General features: G+C 35.6%; 2 protein-coding genes across 3 annotated transcripts; both read left to right on the top strand.

Annotated features, from left to right (window-relative positions):
- The first annotated feature begins 1,453 nt into the window (after window positions 1-1,453).
- LOC132254261 (uncharacterized) lies at window positions 1,454-6,114 on the top strand. Of its 2 annotated transcripts, XM_059739529.1 has the most exons (7): window positions 1,454-1,915; window positions 2,417-2,957; window positions 3,050-3,319; window positions 3,430-4,350; window positions 4,440-4,570; window positions 4,654-4,729; window positions 4,821-6,114. In XM_059739529.1, exons 2-7 carry the CDS (start codon window positions 2,420-2,422, stop codon window positions 6,038-6,040), a joined length of 3,156 nt encoding a protein of 1,051 aa, XP_059595512.1. In that variant the 5' UTR covers window positions 1,454-1,915; window positions 2,417-2,419; the 3' UTR covers window positions 6,041-6,114. The 2 variants fall into 2 exon arrangements, with proteins under 2 accessions (XP_059595512.1, XP_059595511.1); XM_059739528.1 differs by lacking the exon at window positions 1,454-1,915 and having other exon boundaries at window positions 2,152-2,957.
- A 1,424-nt stretch (window positions 6,115-7,538) lies between these two features.
- LOC132254260 (pleiotropic drug resistance protein 1-like) lies at window positions 7,539-14,893 on the top strand. The gene is made up of 24 exons (XM_059739527.1): window positions 7,539-8,063; window positions 8,245-8,365; window positions 8,461-8,549; window positions 8,688-8,772; window positions 8,875-9,034; window positions 9,153-9,229; window positions 9,363-9,416; window positions 9,518-9,608; window positions 9,702-10,003; window positions 10,105-10,386; window positions 10,475-10,791; window positions 10,878-11,038; window positions 11,140-11,243; window positions 11,317-11,476; window positions 11,557-11,670; window positions 11,765-11,928; window positions 12,019-12,351; window positions 12,724-13,014; window positions 13,105-13,188; window positions 13,291-13,424; window positions 13,550-13,777; window positions 13,864-14,035; window positions 14,118-14,372; window positions 14,473-14,893. Exons 1-24 carry the CDS (start codon window positions 7,738-7,740, stop codon window positions 14,731-14,733), a joined length of 4,365 nt encoding a protein of 1,454 aa, XP_059595510.1. The 5' UTR covers window positions 7,539-7,737; the 3' UTR covers window positions 14,734-14,893.
- The last annotated feature ends 2,266 nt before the right edge of the window (window positions 14,894-17,159 follow it).

The following is a 17,159-nucleotide window of genomic DNA, read 5'->3' as shown; positions in this document are numbered from 1 at the left end:
TTCTTGATGTGATTATTGGTAACCAACATTTTTTTTTATGGAAATTTTAGGGAATAATTATATGACTCATTAAAAAGTGCATGTATTTCAAATTATTTTTTAATAGATGAAGATAATATGGATTTAAAAAATTTGAGGTTATTTTTTCTATATATTTTCATATTAGTGAGTCAATACTCACTTTTTCCTACAATTATATTAATTTGTATGTTCATAAATTTACTCTTTTACAATGATTCATATTATGAGAATTTATGATTAATATTAATTTATATGTTATTTAATATTTGATAAATCCAAACTAATGTAATGCCTTGAATAATAAGAATTTGAATTTAATTTTAAGGGAAAAGTGAGTTTTGACTTACTAATATGAAAATATATGGAAAAAAAGAAACCTAAATTTTTAAATCAATATTATCTTTATTTATTTAAAAAAAATTAAAATACATGCAATTTTAATTAGTCATTTAATTATCCCTTAAAATGTCATTGTTACTTGTCATGTCATCAACCTTAATTGACAACTAGACTTGTCCACATAAATGTTTTTTTTTTTTCAGATTTATTATCGTTATTGTTGGTGCATGACCAATAATGAAGTATCCGGCTAGCCTCCACGTGATGTAGACGACCGATTGCACTTGCACAAAAGAATGTTTGGATGAGTTTTTCGGATACATCCTTTCAAAGCTTAAGTCAGATGTAAAAAACTTGAGCAAGAGATTTTTTGGAAAAGTGGCAACATACCTTCTTTTTTATGAATAATGACTATTTATTTAGGCTCAAAGGTAATGTCTTCTCAATGCTTTTATTATACATTTGATTGCAATTTTACCATCTTTAATGTTAATGATTACTAGTTTTTGAGTCTTGGAAGTATGATGTTTTATGCTTAGTAATGGTTATGTCAATTAATGCACTTAATATATGTTGTATTTAATACTTGACTGGTGGGAATGTATAGTGCCTCGATGATTTGTCTGTTTGCATTTTGAGGTAGACAGATACATGACGATTGCATAAAATAGGCATCACACTTGACGACACATAAGGATCATGCTAGACGGTTGTGAGCATCCCACAATTATTATTATTTGAGATTTTTTTCTTTCCCAAAAACAAACACCTTAGTAAAAGTTAAGACATTTTTTTTTTCATAAACATCTCATAAAAGCATGGATTGAAAAATCGGAAAATGTCGCCGATATTTCGGAGAAATATCGGTTATCGGGCGGCATCGAAACGATAATCGGCACCGATTATCGATTGACGGAAAAATCGGCCAAAAATCGGCAAAATCGCCGATATATCGGCGAAATATCGGTGGAGGACCGAAAAATCGGCGAAACATCGGCGAGTGGAGCCACGCGCGGCGAAGACGGCAGAGGACAGCAAAAAATCGGCGATTAATCGGTAAAATCGGCGATTTATCGCCGATTTTTTGAAAAAATCGGCGATTTTTTGCCGATAAAATCGCGATAAATCGGCGATTTTTTGAAAAAATCGGCGATTTTTTTGAAGATTCCCTGCTTTTGATCTGACGGCCAATTTTGAATTTTTGAGGATCTGATGGCCCAGATTTCACCCGTGTATGTAAAGGCCTCCAACGGTCAGATTTGTGATCCAATGGTGGAAAATCAATCTTGACTTTATCCAAGGGCTATGGAGTGTTTCCAACGGTTATATGAAGATCTAATGGTGAAATTTGAACCAAATTTTGATCCAACGGTTAAAATTAATTTCTAACGGCTAGTTTGACCATCCAACGGCTAGTTTGACCAAAAAAATTCCTATAAATACCCACATTCCATTTCATTTCATACATCAAAATTCTTATATGATCTAGCAAAAATTTTTTATTTTGAAAATTTGGTGGTGAAGGGGATTAACTCCAAGTCAAAGGCTAATTAAGGTATGTCTTACCTTTTATAAAATTTATTTTATTATGCATAATTAAATTTTATTTGTTATATATAGTTTAATTGATATTTTCTAATTCATATGGAAATGTAATTGTAATGTTTATCTATTTCATATATGCATAATTCAATTTTAATTTTTATTAGTAATGATTCTTATCAATTTCATGAATATGCAAATTTAATTTATTTTAATTTAATTTAATTCTTATCAAAATTTTATTGTAATGTTTATCTATTTCATATATGCATAATTCATTTTTAATTTTAATTTTTATTAGTAGTGATTCTTATCAATTTCATGAATATGCAAATTTAATTTATTTTAATTCTTATCAAAATTTTATTGTAATGTTTATCTATTTCATATATGCATAATTCAATTTTAATTTCAATTTTTATTAGTTCTTATCAATTTCATGCATATTAAATTTCTTACATGTTTTATCTTTAATAATTTTAAATTTGATATTAGTTTCATAATTCAATTTTAGAAAATGGCTAGTGAAAGCGGTACCATGGGTCGAGATCCTTGTTGGAAATATTGTACACCTATGGAAGGGAACAAAAATGGAACAATATGCAATTACTGTGGGTTGGCAATAAAGAGTGGTGGGATTACTCGTTTTAAATTTCACCTATCACATACAGACCCTAATTCAAATACAAAAAAGTGTCCTAACGTGCCTCCAGAAGTGAAACAAGAAATAAGACGACTTATAGAGCAAAGAAATAAGGCAAAAGCGAAGAAAGCTGTTGATATAGAAGAGATTCGAGCAGAACTGCGAGACACAATGGGAAGAAGACATAGGCATTTAATTGATGAGGACGATGAGGAGAACCTTGGTGGTGATGGTGGTGGTGGTGGTGGTGGTGGTGATGATGATGATGATGGAGATGATGATGTGTATATGTATCCGGCTGACATGCACCCTGATGAGCGACATGCTTATAGAGAGGCAGTTCGAGCATCAAAAGCTGCTGAATGGAATCGACAACAACAAGAACATTTTATAAAAGGCAAAAGAAAAACAGGTATAATATTAATTTGAATTATTACTGTTTCTTATCAACTTTATCAATAATATTAAATTAACATATATGTTTAATTTTAATAATTATAATAGGCGAGTCTTCACATCCAACCAATCCAACAACAAGGCAAATGCGAAAATCGCAAAGTGTTCGATATTCAGATGCATCACTGCCTGATGCACCCTCATTGTACAAATCTTCAGCAGCAAGACAGAAAACTGTAAAAAATCTTTTCAAAGGTGGTGCCATCAAGGAAACCATGGGACGTTTGATCAGTAAGTTCTTCATATATGAGAGTGTTCCGCCAAGTAAAGCAGACTCTCACCACTTCAAGAACATGATTGTTGGTGCACAACAAGCAGGTAATTACTATAATTTTAAAAGTTGTATTTATTTGAACAATATCATTACTATTTATATAGTATGATTGACACAAATGTTCTTATATGTTTTAATTATATATGGATGGTAGGTATGGGTATAGAACCGCCGTCTCCTTATGAAATCAAACACAAGTATTTGGATATGGAGTACAAAGACATGGAAGCTTATGTCAATATTCAAAGAGAAAAGTGGAAGACTTATGGATGCACGATTATGTCTGACGGATGGACTGGGCCCACGAAATTAAGCATAATTAATTTCATGGTATATTCAAAAGGTAGCACAATCTTCCTCAAATCCGTTGATGCATCAAATAATATAAAGGACAACAAATACATATATGGTTTGTTGAAGGATGTGATCAAGGAAGTTGGCAAACAAAATGTGGTCCAAATAGTTACAGATAATGGGTCGGCATTCGTGAAGGCGGGGAAGTTGTTAATGAAGAAATACAATCTTTATTGGACTCCGTGTGCAGCACATTGCATCGACTTAATGTTCGAAGACATCGGTAAAAGGACGAGTGTTGCAGATCTGATTACAAAGGCTCGAAAGATAACCAACTTCATTTATAACCATAGTTGGTTGCTTGCACAGATGCGGAAGGTGTGTGGTGGAGACATAGTTCGTCCTGGAGCAACAAGATTTGCAACCAATTATATAGCCCTTGACAGTCTTTTGAAAAAGAAAGCAAACTTGAAGAAAGTGTTTATCAGTGATGAATGGGCACAACACAACTTAAGTCGCACATTAATCGGCAAAGAGGTTGAATCACTTATGTTTGACCATGCGTACTGGGAAAGAGTGGGAAAGTTAGTGTCAATATATGAGGCGCTATACACAGTTCTTCGCATTGTCGATTCAGAAGTTGTTCCTACAATGCCATTTGTGTACGAATTGATTCGAGTTATGAAAGAGAACCTCATTCGACTTAATGCTAAAGAATGGGTGTTAGAAATAATTGCAGATCGTTGGGATAGAACTCTTAAACATCCTCTTCATGCAGCAGGTAAGTATTATTCATCTTTGAAATTTATTGGTATTTAATATGTTTCTTTCATAAAATTCTAATTTTACATTTCTACTTTACTATTGTAGCATTCTTTCTTAATCCAAGATTTCAATATAAACGTGGAGTTGGTACTGATCCTGATCTACTTCAAGCTGTTCATGAAGTCTTTGCGAAATTAGATCCTACATCAGAAGGTCTTAGTCAATTTGGAAATGAGGTAAATTATTAGAGTTATAATATAAATTAAATAATTGAATTTCATTTACTCAACTTTTTCACTTTCAATTATTTAATATGTAGATTATACTATTCCGAGATGCAAAAAGAGGATTCGGTGATCGAGCAGCGATTGCTTCGAGGTCAGAAATGGTTCCCGGTGAGTATTATTTGTGAAATAATAATTCATTTCATTAGCATATTATTGTAACTTTCCAATATAAGTATTGATATCATTTATTTGGTTGTAGCTGAATGGTGGTTCATGTATGGACATCACGCTCCTACATTAAGAAGGTTGGCCATCAAGGTTTTATCGCAAACTGCATCATCTTCAGCTTGTGAGAGAAATTGGAGCACGTTTGCCTTAATTCATACAAAACAAAGAAATCGGCTTGCTTACCCGATGCTCCAACAATTAGTTTTCTGTTATTATAACATGAAACTAAAGATACGTGACATGGAAGCAGAACAAGACAAAGTTGCAGAGAAAGATTACCTCGATTTACTTGACATTGCAACTGAGGTTGGTGAAGAAGAAGATAACCAATTGTTTCAATGGGTTAGACCTCTTCATCTAGATGATGAAGATGGAAATCCCGACCCACGAATTGCCGCACATGTCCGAGAAGCAGGTGTTGATGTTGATCGAGTGTTATCCGAAGAAGTTCATACTGATAGTTTCAGCCAAGACACGAGAGATTCATTTCAACAAGGAATTTCTCAGCCGGCAGTCACTTCTCGACCTTCTTTTGACTCCACGAGTGTTGAACATAGTAGTAGACCTAGTGCTACTGGTACTTCTGCTTCCGGTTATGATGGTTCAAGAGGAGAGGGGACCAATGATGGTAGCGACCCTGGAAATGATGAAGGGGATGTTAGACAACAACAACAAAGTGGACAACCATTGGCATTTACTTGTGAAGATGATTTCACACATTGTACTCAAGATGAAGACCACGGCTCTAGAAGAGCCGGTCCAGGTGTTGGAGCCATTGGAAAGCCATATAGAGGAAGACAACGAAGGATGATGCCATACAACGAGGACTCATTGTCGGCCAGTTTTGAGTCGATGAGTGTAGAGACTCAATTCAGTGATTCATCAAACGAAGCCAACATTTATGCCCCTTATGCAATGAGTTATGGTCAGCCTCCTCAAAATCTTTCAAGTTCCACTGATGAAGAGTATGAAAGGTATAACTATCCTTCTTCCACACAAATGCCATACTACCTTCCACATCAGCTGCAACAACAAGGATTTCAAACGAGCACATGGGAAAACCCTGGATTTCCTATCCATGGACAAGTTGTTGGTAGGACTCAAGAAATTTATGCATGGCATGTTCGTACATACAATCAATACTATCGAAACTCCATGTCCTGGTATGAATATTGTCTTCAACAAGATGGGCTCCCTTCATCTAACAATAACAATATGATGGAACCACATCGATCTTCATTTTGGTATTAAGGACCATTGCAATGTCATATGTATTATGTTTATGTGTAAATTGTTTTCATTTAATGAAATCAAATATTTCTTAACTCAATTCTAACTTTCTAAGTGTACAATTCCAAATTTCATATTTTTTATTCTTCAAATCCAAGTATCGTAAACTATTTACCGATATTTTTTTCTTTGACCATATTTATGTCAATTACACTTATAAAATAACTTTAACATGCATATTCTTGCTTATTTTATCATTCTTTGGCTTTTTTTAAACATTCCCATCAATTTTGGATAATTTTTGTCTCACCGATATTTGATGAAAAATATCCACCGATATTTCTCCGATATTTCCGATATATCCGTAAAATCCAAGTACCGATATATCCGTGTTTACCGATATTTCAATCCTTGCATAAAAGTGAGATAGTTTGAAGAGTATGAATGATAAAAGCAGTGAAAAAAAAATCCCAAATAAAATAATAATACTAATAATAATAATAATAAATTTAAAAGGAAGATAAACATTGACGTGAAAGAATCCATTTATCAATTAATATTAATGACATGACAATAAATAATTTAGGGAATAATTAGATGACTCATTAAAAAATGTATGTATTTGAAATTATTTTTAAATAAACGAAGAGGTTTGTTTTTCCGTGTATTTTCATATTAGTAAATCAATCCTACTTTTCCCTCATCTTTTTAACCACAAAAAATTACATTTGCAATTTAGGGGGATTTGAGCTAAACCGAAAAGTTAAGGTCTGTTTGGTTGCTATTTTTGAAAATTGTTTAGGAAAATAATTTTTGTTCTCAAAAAAAAAAAAACATGTTTTATTGAATTAATAAAAAAGTTTTTTAGAATAAGTAAAACAAAAAACATGTTTGAAAGTTAATGTATAAGTATATTAATTTTAATAATTTAAGGAAGAAGAAAAGGTTTGTGAGTGGATGTGAAGGTGGAACTCACCTTCGTGGAAACATAAAAAGCACCTAGGAAAACACAAAAAGAAGAAAAAAAAAAAACACGAAAAATAATTTATTTTATTGAAAAAATAATGAAAATATATTTTTTTATTATTCTAAAAAAAAGTGGTTTTTGAGAATACCGAAAACACAAAAAAAAAAACAAAAACAAAAACACATCCCCTTTCCTAAATAAGTTTTTTTGTGTTTTTTATTTTCAATAACAAAAAACCATTTTTGAAAACTGGAACTAAACAGGCCGCGGCAGGTAGACAACATTTAACAATTTACATTTCTTTAAAGTTACTTGACAAACAATGTACTCGAAGGCTGAAAATTATGAACTGTGAAAATGTAAAATAAGAATTTGAAGAGTAAAAAATGGAGACATTCGTAATTTCATAGCCTCTTCTAGATTCGATTTTCCCCGCCAACTTGTCTAGATGAAGTCAGTGGAAAATAAGCGGTTTTCAAACTTCTGAGCAGCCTCATTTTCTGTCCTTCCAATCAATATATAAACCTTCCATTCTTCACATTTTTCCAACATGGAACAAAGTTTTAGCAATGCAAAGAGACGGCATTGCATGCATAGAGGAAAGGGTGGAGGCGACCCATCTCTGATTTTGAGCTTTTTCAGCTCCAGAGCTCGAAATTTGGGTTTTTTTCCTCCTAATTTGTAGGAAAGGTTTCTGGGTTTTAGTGGGTTTGGTTAGTTTTGCAGGGAGGGTTCCTCGTTTCGTGTTGCAATGGCAACGGGTGAAATTTATAGAGCCGGTGGTAGTTTAAGGAAGGACAGTTCTTCCATATGGAGGAACTCTGGTGAGGAGGTTTCCTCCCGTTCTTCAAGGGATGAAGATGATGAGGAAGCTTTGAAATGGGCCGCACTCGAGAAACTTCCCACCTACAATCGGATGAGGAAAGGCTTGCTGATGGGTTCGGCGGGTGAGGCCAGTGAAGTTGATATACACAACCTTGGGTTTCAGGAAAAGAAGAACTTAGTGGAGCGGTTGGTGAAAATTGCCGAAGAGGACAATGAGAAGTTCTTGTTGAAGCTCAGGAATCGTATAGATAGGTGCGATTTCTCCTCTTCTCTTGCGTTTCTTGCCGTTTTTCTTTTTCTTTTTTAACATTGAAAACAGTGGAAAAGAAAGAATTCACCTTAAATGTGACTGATAGTCCTGCATTTTCTTCACAACCAAACATCTTCCTTTGACTTTTTAGTAATGGGTTTGCATGTCTATTTCATTTTTCAGAGTTGGGATTGATCTTCCCGAAATTGAAGTTAGATTTGAGCATCTTACCATTGATGCAGAAGCTCATGTAGGAAGCAGAGCTTTGCCTTCATTCATTAATTCTGCTTTTAATCAAATTGAGGTAACTAAAATGCAAATACAGATCACTGGCTAAGCAATAAATACTCTCTTGGGTAAGTTTGTTTTTAGATTATAATTTTTCTTTCTGTTTTCAAGGATATCTTGAACACTCTTCGGATTCTTCCGAGTAGAAAGAAGAAATTCACTATTCTTCACGATGTTAGTGGAATCATCAAACCTCGAAGGTGAGAATATGATTTTTTTTTTTTTTTTGAAAAAAAATTAATTGATATATATATATCAAATTGATTTTTTTACTTTCTCCAATTTAGAATATCCTGAAGATCCATACTCAATCTTTTGTGCATATTTTTTTTCTGCAGAATGACACTGCTTTTGGGTCCTCCCAGTTCTGGAAAGACCACTCTGTTATTGGCTTTGTCCGGAAAGCTTGATTCCAGTCTAAAGGTTGAATGAAAAAAAAAATTATTGCTTTTGTTCTTTAATGAATATTCCATTTTCAGCTGTTTAATCTCATATCCAATTTGGAAACTGAAATTCCTTCTTTAGGTTACGGGAAAGGTGACATACAATGGTCATGGCATGAATGAATTTGTACCCCAGAGAACTGCAACCTACATCAGCCAACATGATACCCATATAGGAGAAATGACTGTACGGGAAACCTTGGCCTTCTCTGCAAGATGCCAGGGTGTTGGAGATCGATATGGTTGGTCTAAACCATTCATTGCCTTTTACTTTTATTTTCTTTGTTTTTGAAGCTTGTGAATTTAGTTATATGAAATTTGCATAAGCCAGGAGGTTGACTTTTATTTGGCTATTCGCAGACATGTTAGCAGAGCTCTCAAGAAGAGAGAAGGCAGCAAATATTAAGCCTGATCCTGATATCGATGTCTTCATGAAGGTGAGACAGAAGCTACTTTGAGTGAAATTTTAACCAGTTCTGCAGAGCAAAATCTTTTGTCCTTGGAATATCTTAAGGTACTTATTGGTTTGATGGTGAGTGAGATTTACATTATTGGTTTTTAATATTTCAGGCAGCGGCAACGGAAGGCCAGAAGGAGAATGTGATCACTGACTATACACTGAAGGTATCATAACCATAGAACTTTCAATGATGGAATGCAGATTTCTGAGAAAACCCAATTCTAAGTCATAATTTGTTTATTTTCATTTACACTTAAATTTACAGATTCTGGGACTAGAAGTCTGTGCAGACACCTTGGTAGGGGATCAAATGATAAGGGGTATTTCTGGAGGACAAAGGAAGCGTGTCACAACTGGTAGGATAATTTGGTTTCCAACCAAATAAAATAAATTAGAATTTTTCGTTCATTAATTTAAGTTAATTCAACTGTGAAATATATAAATGATAGGGGAGATGCTGGTTGGACCATCGAAGGCACTGTTCATGGATGAGATCTCTACTGGCTTGGATAGCTCGACAACTTATCAAATCGTGAATTCTCTCAGGCAAACCATCCACATTCTCAATGGGACTGCTCTCATCTCTCTCCTGCAGCCAGCACCTGAGACTTACGATCTTTTTGATGACATCATTCTCCTCTCTGATAGCCAGATTGTTTATCAGGGTCCTCGTGAAGACGTTCTTGACTTTTTTGAATCCATGGGCTTCAGATGTCCTGAAAGGAAGGGTGTGGCAGACTTCCTACAAGAAGTGAGTGCTAATAGTTTTGTACCTTTAGGCATCTTCTCATATTTTTTTTTCCTTCTTTAGAAAAAATCAAGCTAGAACATGAATTTTAAAATTGATTACAGGTAACATCTAGGAAAGATCAGCAGCAGTATTGGGCACGTAAAGATGAGCCTTATAGTTTTGTCACAGTCAAGCAATTTGCTGAGGCATTCCAGTCATTTCACAGTGGACGGAAAGTAGGAGATGAGCTTGCAACTCCATTCGACAAGACCAAAAGCCACCCAGCTGCTTTGAAAACTGAAAAATATGGTGTTAGAAAGAAGGAACTGTTGGATGCTTGCATCTCAAGAGAGTACTGGCTGATGAAGAGGAATTCATTTGTCTATATTTTACAACTCACCCAAGTGAGTATTATTATTGTTGTTACTCATAACAGTGGCTTTTAATTTTGTACATTTGATCGTAATTCATTATTTTTGTTTCTTCTTTTAGCTCATAATAATGGCAGCAATTTCCATGACAATCTTCCTAAGAACTGAGATGCACAAAAATTCAACAGATGATGGAAGCATTTACATGGGTGCTTTGTTCTTCACTGTTGTCATGATCATGTTTAATGGAATGTCAGAACTTGCCATGACCATTGCAAAACTTCCTGTCTTTTACAAGCAAAGAGGCCTACTATTCTACCCTGCATGGGCATATGCTCTCTCCTCATGGATCCTCAAGATCCCCATCACATTTGTTGAAGTTGCTGTTTGGGTGTTCATGTCTTATTATGTCATTGGATTTGATCCAAATGTGGGAAGGTAAAAGAAACATGTCCAGATTTGTTTCAAATGTTTTCTTTGTTCCAAAATGATCAATGCTCAATAAACAAATCTTCTTATTGCAGGCTGTTTAAACAATATCTTCTCCTCGTGCTTGTTAATCAGATGGCATCTGCATTGTTTCGATTTATTGCAGCAGCTGGTAGAAACATGATTGTTGCAAACACATTTGGGTCATTTTCATTACTTTTGCTCTTTGCATTGGGTGGTTTTGTCCTGTCACGAGGTATAAGGAGGAAAGATTTTTTTTAGGAAACTAGGACCTTCTTGTTCATAAACCCTAATAATGAATTTTTGTTTCCTTCTTGTATTTGGTCATTGCTGTAGAAAATGTCAAGAAATGGTGGATTTGGGGTTACTGGTCTTCCCCTCTGATGTATGCACAGAACGCAATAGTGGTAAATGAATTCCTTGGGAAGAGTTGGAGCAAAGTAAGTTTATGAATGTTTCATATCAATATTTGTGTTTATTTGTGTCATGATTGAATGTATTTCCATTTTTCAGAATTCTTCAACCAATTCAACAGAATCCCTTGGAGTAGCAGTATTGAAGTCTCGCGGGTTCTTCACAGAGGCATACTGGTACTGGATAGGAGCTGGGGCACTGCTTGGATTCATTTTAGTCTTCAACTTCTGTTACACTGTGGCTCTCACTTACCTAAATGGTGGGTATCCTTACATTCTCTGTGTTGAAAATCCTAAAATATTGGAGATTAGTGTACTAAGATTTGTGCAAATTGTGCAGCATTTGAGAAGCCTCAAGCTGTTATAACAGAAGAGTCTGAGAATTCCAAAACTGGAGGAAAGATCGAGTTATCATCCCATAGACGAGGCTCGATTGACCAAACTGCATCCACAGGTGATGAAACTCATTCATGGTGCATGTGTGCCTTTGTTCTTGTCATTTAACCACATGTTTTACATGGCTCACTAATTTTAAACTTAACATGCAGAGAGGAGAGACGAAATTGGGAGAAGCATCTCATCCACATCCTCATCTGTGAGGGCAGAAGCCATTGCTGAGGCTAGACGTAACACCAAAAGAGGAATGGTTCTTCCATTCCAACCACTTTCTATCACCTTTGATGATATTAGATACTCAGTTGACATGCCAGAGGTAACTCCATATTAATACAAATAATGTACATGCTTTAGCAGCACTAATAAACCGAAAATGAGAACTAAGTTGTTTGAATTGAATTTGTAGGAAATGAAAAGTCAGGGTGTCCTTGAAGACAGATTGAAGCTTCTAAAGGGGGTGAGTGGTGCTTTCAGGCCTGGTGTTCTTACAGCTCTGATGGGTGTTAGCGGTGCTGGTAAAACCACTCTCATGGATGTACTGGCTGGTCGGAAAACTGGTGGATATATTGAGGGTAACATCAACATTTCTGGCTACCCAAAGAAGCAAGAGACTTTTACTCGAATTTCTGGATACTGTGAGCAGAATGACATCCACTCTCCTCATGTTACTATCCATGAGTCCTTGCTCTACTCTGCTTGGCTGAGGTTGCCTGCTGATGTGGATTCTAAAACTAGAAAGGTGAGGTCTTCCTGAGTTCTTTCCACATTTGTCTTATTCAATTGAGGGCTCTGAACAAGTAAAGCCCTAGAATTGATTTTTCAAACTTGGTTGGGCTTAGATCAGGTTCAAGTTTGGCTTGAACTTCACCCTGGGGAAAGGTGCTGGTTCAAATTTGGTTGACCTGGAATCCAAGTTGGTGAAGTTCATGCATGCTAATAGGTGTTATTGAGCATTGGCAACCATGAACTGATCTGTTTAATAAGACTAGAGAAACTTGTTCACAACCTGCTAACTGAAAAGAGTCACAAGCAGTGTCAATTTTTTTACCATCTCTGCTATGGCTTCGCATTTTTTTTTTAAACAATTTCTAATCCTATCTAATGGTTACAGATGTTCATTGAGAAAGTCATGGAGCTCGTGGAACTGACCCCATTGAAGGATTCACTAGTTGGGTTGCCAGGTGTAAATGGTCTCTCAACAGAGCAGCGCAAGAGGCTGACCATTGCAGTTGAGCTTGTGGCAAATCCCTCAATAATATTCATGGATGAGCCAACTTCAGGGCTAGATGCAAGAGCTGCTGCAATTGTTATGAGAACAGTCAGGAACACAGTGGACACAGGAAGAACAGTTGTGTGCACCATCCATCAGCCAAGTATTGACATCTTTGAAGCCTTTGATGAGGTAGGAAATGTTAATGGATAGAAAGAATTTATAGTTTCCCTTCTATGAGCTTTGCATATAAGTACTGAAATATTTAAAATGGATTTGCAGTTGCTCCTGCTGAAGCGAGGAGGACAAGAGATATATGTGGGACTACTGGGTAGACATTCTTCTTGTCTGATAAAGTATTTTGAGGTAAGCTGCCATGATAAAGTAAAAGCTATAAGCAGCAAATACTTTAGTTTGAGTTAATTCATATCAAGTGCTTACTAATACATGTGACTTGCTATCATTAAGGGAATTGAAGGAGTGAGTAAAATCAAAGGTGGTTATAACCCTGCAACTTGGATGCTGGAAGTTACCACTTCGGCACAAGAATTCTTGTTGGGGGTGGATTTCACTGAAATATACAAAAATTCGAACCTATACAGGTGATTCAACTATAGGTTATCTGAAAGCATTATGATATTGAAATCTCATGTATACACATCTCAAAGTTCATCATGCAAGCTTGAATTGGTTATTGAAGCCTTTTCTGATGTGGCATATGTTTCAGGAGAAACAAAGATTTAATTAAAGAATTGAGCCAACCTGCCCCTGGTTCAAAGGACCTCTATTTCCCTACTCAATACTCCCAGTCCTTCTTCACCCAATGTATGGCATGCTTATGGAAACAGCGTAGGTCATATTGGCGCAATCCACCATACACGGCAGTGAGATTTTTCTTCACAACTTTCATAGCCTTGATATTTGGGACAATGTTCTGGGATCTCGGCACCAAAAGGTAATTTGAACCCAGTACAGGATTTTGAGAACTCAGTATGTTTCTCTGTATCAACTTTAATTCATACTTCACATGGTAAAATGCAGGACAAAACAACAAGATTTGAGTAATGCAATGGGTTCTATGTATGCTGCTGTTCTCTTCCTTGGGGTTCAAAATTCCTCATCGGTGCAGCCAGTCGTTGCAGTTGAACGGACTGTCTTTTACAGAGAAAGAGCTGCAGGAATATATTCAGCTATGCCATATGCCTTTGCACAGGTAACTAGTTTTCTTATGCTATGGACTGTCTATCTCTAACACTTTATGGGTTTTATTAATCAAATTTCATCTCTTGTTGCAGGCTCTAGTTGAGATACCATATGTCTTTGCACAAGCTGTGGTGTATGGTGTTATAGTTTATGCAATGATTGGATTTGAATGGACAGCTGCTAAGTTCTTCTGGTATCTGTTCTTCATGTTCTTCACCTTACTGTACTTCACCTTTTATGGCATGATGGCTGTGGCTGCCACACCAAATCAACATATTGCTGCCATCGTTGCTGCAGCATTTTATGGATTATGGAACTTATTTTCAGGTTTTATAGTTCCTCGAACCGTAAGTTCTCTCAACTCATTATTCTTTAAATTGCAACTATCTTTAGCACATGGATATGGAAATGACTCATTTTGTTGCATTTCTTCCATGATGAATACAGAGGATTCCTGTGTGGTGGAGATGGTACTATTGGGCATGTCCAGTTGCATGGACTTTGTATGGATTGGTTACATCACAGTTTGGAGATATACAGGACAGATTTGAGGACACAGGTGACACAGTGGAACAATACTTGAATGACTATTTTGGATTCGAACATGATTTTCTAGGAGTGGTTGCAGCTGTGATTGTTGGGTTTACAGTACTTTTCTTATTTATCTTTGCCTTTGCCATCAAGGCATTTAACTTCCAAAGGCGGTAAAAGCACGAGTTCTTCAAAGATGGTTGGTTAATGTATATGTAACATTCTCAGTTCAACCTTTGGTTGTAAGATAGAACAAAATGGTTTTGTTCTATGTATAGGCTGTTAGAGAGTATCCATAGCTCTGCAATGAGCAGATAATACTAGTTAAATTCTTGTATTTTGTTTTCTCCCAATTTTATGTAACTTAAATTCATGACAATAATGTAACCTTAAGCAATTCTTTCATCTTGATTGCCTGCTTACTAGTATGGTGCTCCACTTTCAGTCTCTGCTTTAAGTGGCTGAAGACATTAAGACACGGTAACAACATGAAAATAGTATGTTTTCAAAACCAACAAGCGTGTATCAGGAGCAGGGTTTGCAACACTCTTAAATTTAGACTTGAGCTAGCAAAAAGGGAAGTTTTGGCCTTCTTCAGAAAGTTCAGAGGTATTTCTAAGTTCCATGCTTGACCCATGAAGAAAAGTAGTTACTTAAACTTGGTGCTCATTCATTGGTATCCTGCTGATCAGATTCAGACATGTGGATATAGGACTTTGAATTGTAGAATCACTGCCTTCCAAATTTCCAGACATGTGGATTTGACCTCACTCTTTCAAGCTCAAAACCTCATCGACTCGGTGAATCTAGACAATATTAAGTTCAACATCTGTCATGCTCTGATTGTTTTCTTTATTAGTACTTGCTTTGATCAGAAAGCGTGAAGACAAGAAGATTTTGAATTTCTAGATATCAAATCTTTCTTTATCTGGACTCAAGAAAAATAAGAACTTCCAGTGAACTAAGCCCCATGAATTTCTAGAAACGTCTATTTTTTCATTCATAATTATAGTACAAGAGGACCTGATAATGTGAACTAGTCATATGGGTTTGTCTATCATGCCCCCCGGACTTGACTCACTGTTGTTGAAGCTACTAACATGAGAGAGGTTTAATATAGAGCATATTATTGGACACTTTTAAGCTAAAATGAATAGAACAAAATTGTCGATCTTAAACTACATAGCCTAATATACCCATATAAGACATAGAAAAGCTAAAAATTAAGAACCGTGAAAGTGTTAATATAAGAATTTGAAGGATAAAAAATGGTGGGATATGCATATTCCATGTATTAGGAGCCATTACTTGTTGATGCCTCGTGTCCCAGGGATCCCTGCTGCTGCCAAGTGGACGCGTGCTATCAACCAAGAAGGAGTTCTGGCTCAGTCGATCCTGCAAAAGATGTCCGGACACACCCTCCGATGGTTTTGTTAGTCATGGCTTAAGAGATCAGACTATTGGCTTTTTTAGGATCTCAGGCTTACCTTCCTCCTTGTGTGAAGACCCTTTTATATAATGTCAGAAACTCTGCTCCCCTCTTTAATGGTGGGAAAACTTTTTGGCTTGTCATGATGTCTTCAAGGTGGTGGCAGGGTCATCATCAAAGATCGTGGGAGGTGACTTGTCATCGCTCTTGTTCTTTCGCTCTGCAGGCGACGGAACGTGGGTTGTGGCAGACTGTCGGGGATGACTCAGCAAGACTTGCTCGTTACAGTCAATGATCCGGACAATAGGTCCAGATAGGATAAAGCATCGCCCGGATATGATATTTGAGAGTGTCGTATACCCCCCTTGGGGGACCCGAATAGAGGTGCGTGCCACATGTCCTGGGGGGTCCCTACATTACTGACCTCTTCTGCACTCAAATTTAAATAAGCCAAAATTTCAAAGTTTGTACTAATAAATTTCAATAAGCATTTGGATTTTGAAAATTTTGAGGAAATTATGGTAATAAAATAATGAGTAAAAACAGAAGTCAAAGAAAGCAAAGAAAAATAAAAATAATTTAAACTTAATAAATTATTTTTATATATTTTTAAATTTTATTTAATTTATTTTAACTCTTCTATATAAAAATTAAATAAATTTAAAATACATAAATTTAATTTTAATTATATTTGAATTTATTTTATATTTTATATGCTCAATAAAATACTAAAATATCATTTATTTTATTTTATTTTTTACTTACTACTTTCCTGAAAATCTAGTGGGCTTGACCTATTCTATCGTGTAATTGTCAAAGTCAACTTTCCATAGATGTGACAAAATATTTTATTTTTATCATTCAATAATTAGGCAGACAATTGCCTTATTTTTCATTATTTATTTATTATTATTTTTAGGATTTAAAGTCCATCACGCATTCCATAAATCACAATTTTCCATATGAAAAGTAAAATTCCTGATACACATGCCAAGAATCTACCTATTTTTTAGAATATATTTGATTTTGGACTTTGTCCTGTGTGATTAATAAATTGAGAAGAGACCAAATTGCACCTACAGCCGGCTATGATCGAAGGGTGATTGAAGCCTTGAAGGTGATAATGACCCTAAAGACCATGAATTTGTATAATTGTTGTGATGGGGTAGAGCAG

This window comes from Vitis vinifera, chromosome 9, assembly GCF_030704535.1.
Source record: "Vitis vinifera cultivar Pinot Noir 40024 chromosome 9, ASM3070453v1".
NCBI classification, from domain to species: domain Eukaryota; kingdom Viridiplantae; phylum Streptophyta; class Magnoliopsida; order Vitales; family Vitaceae; genus Vitis; species Vitis vinifera.
Note: the sequence above shows the minus strand (reverse complement) of the source record. Positions and strands in the feature narration are given on the sequence as shown.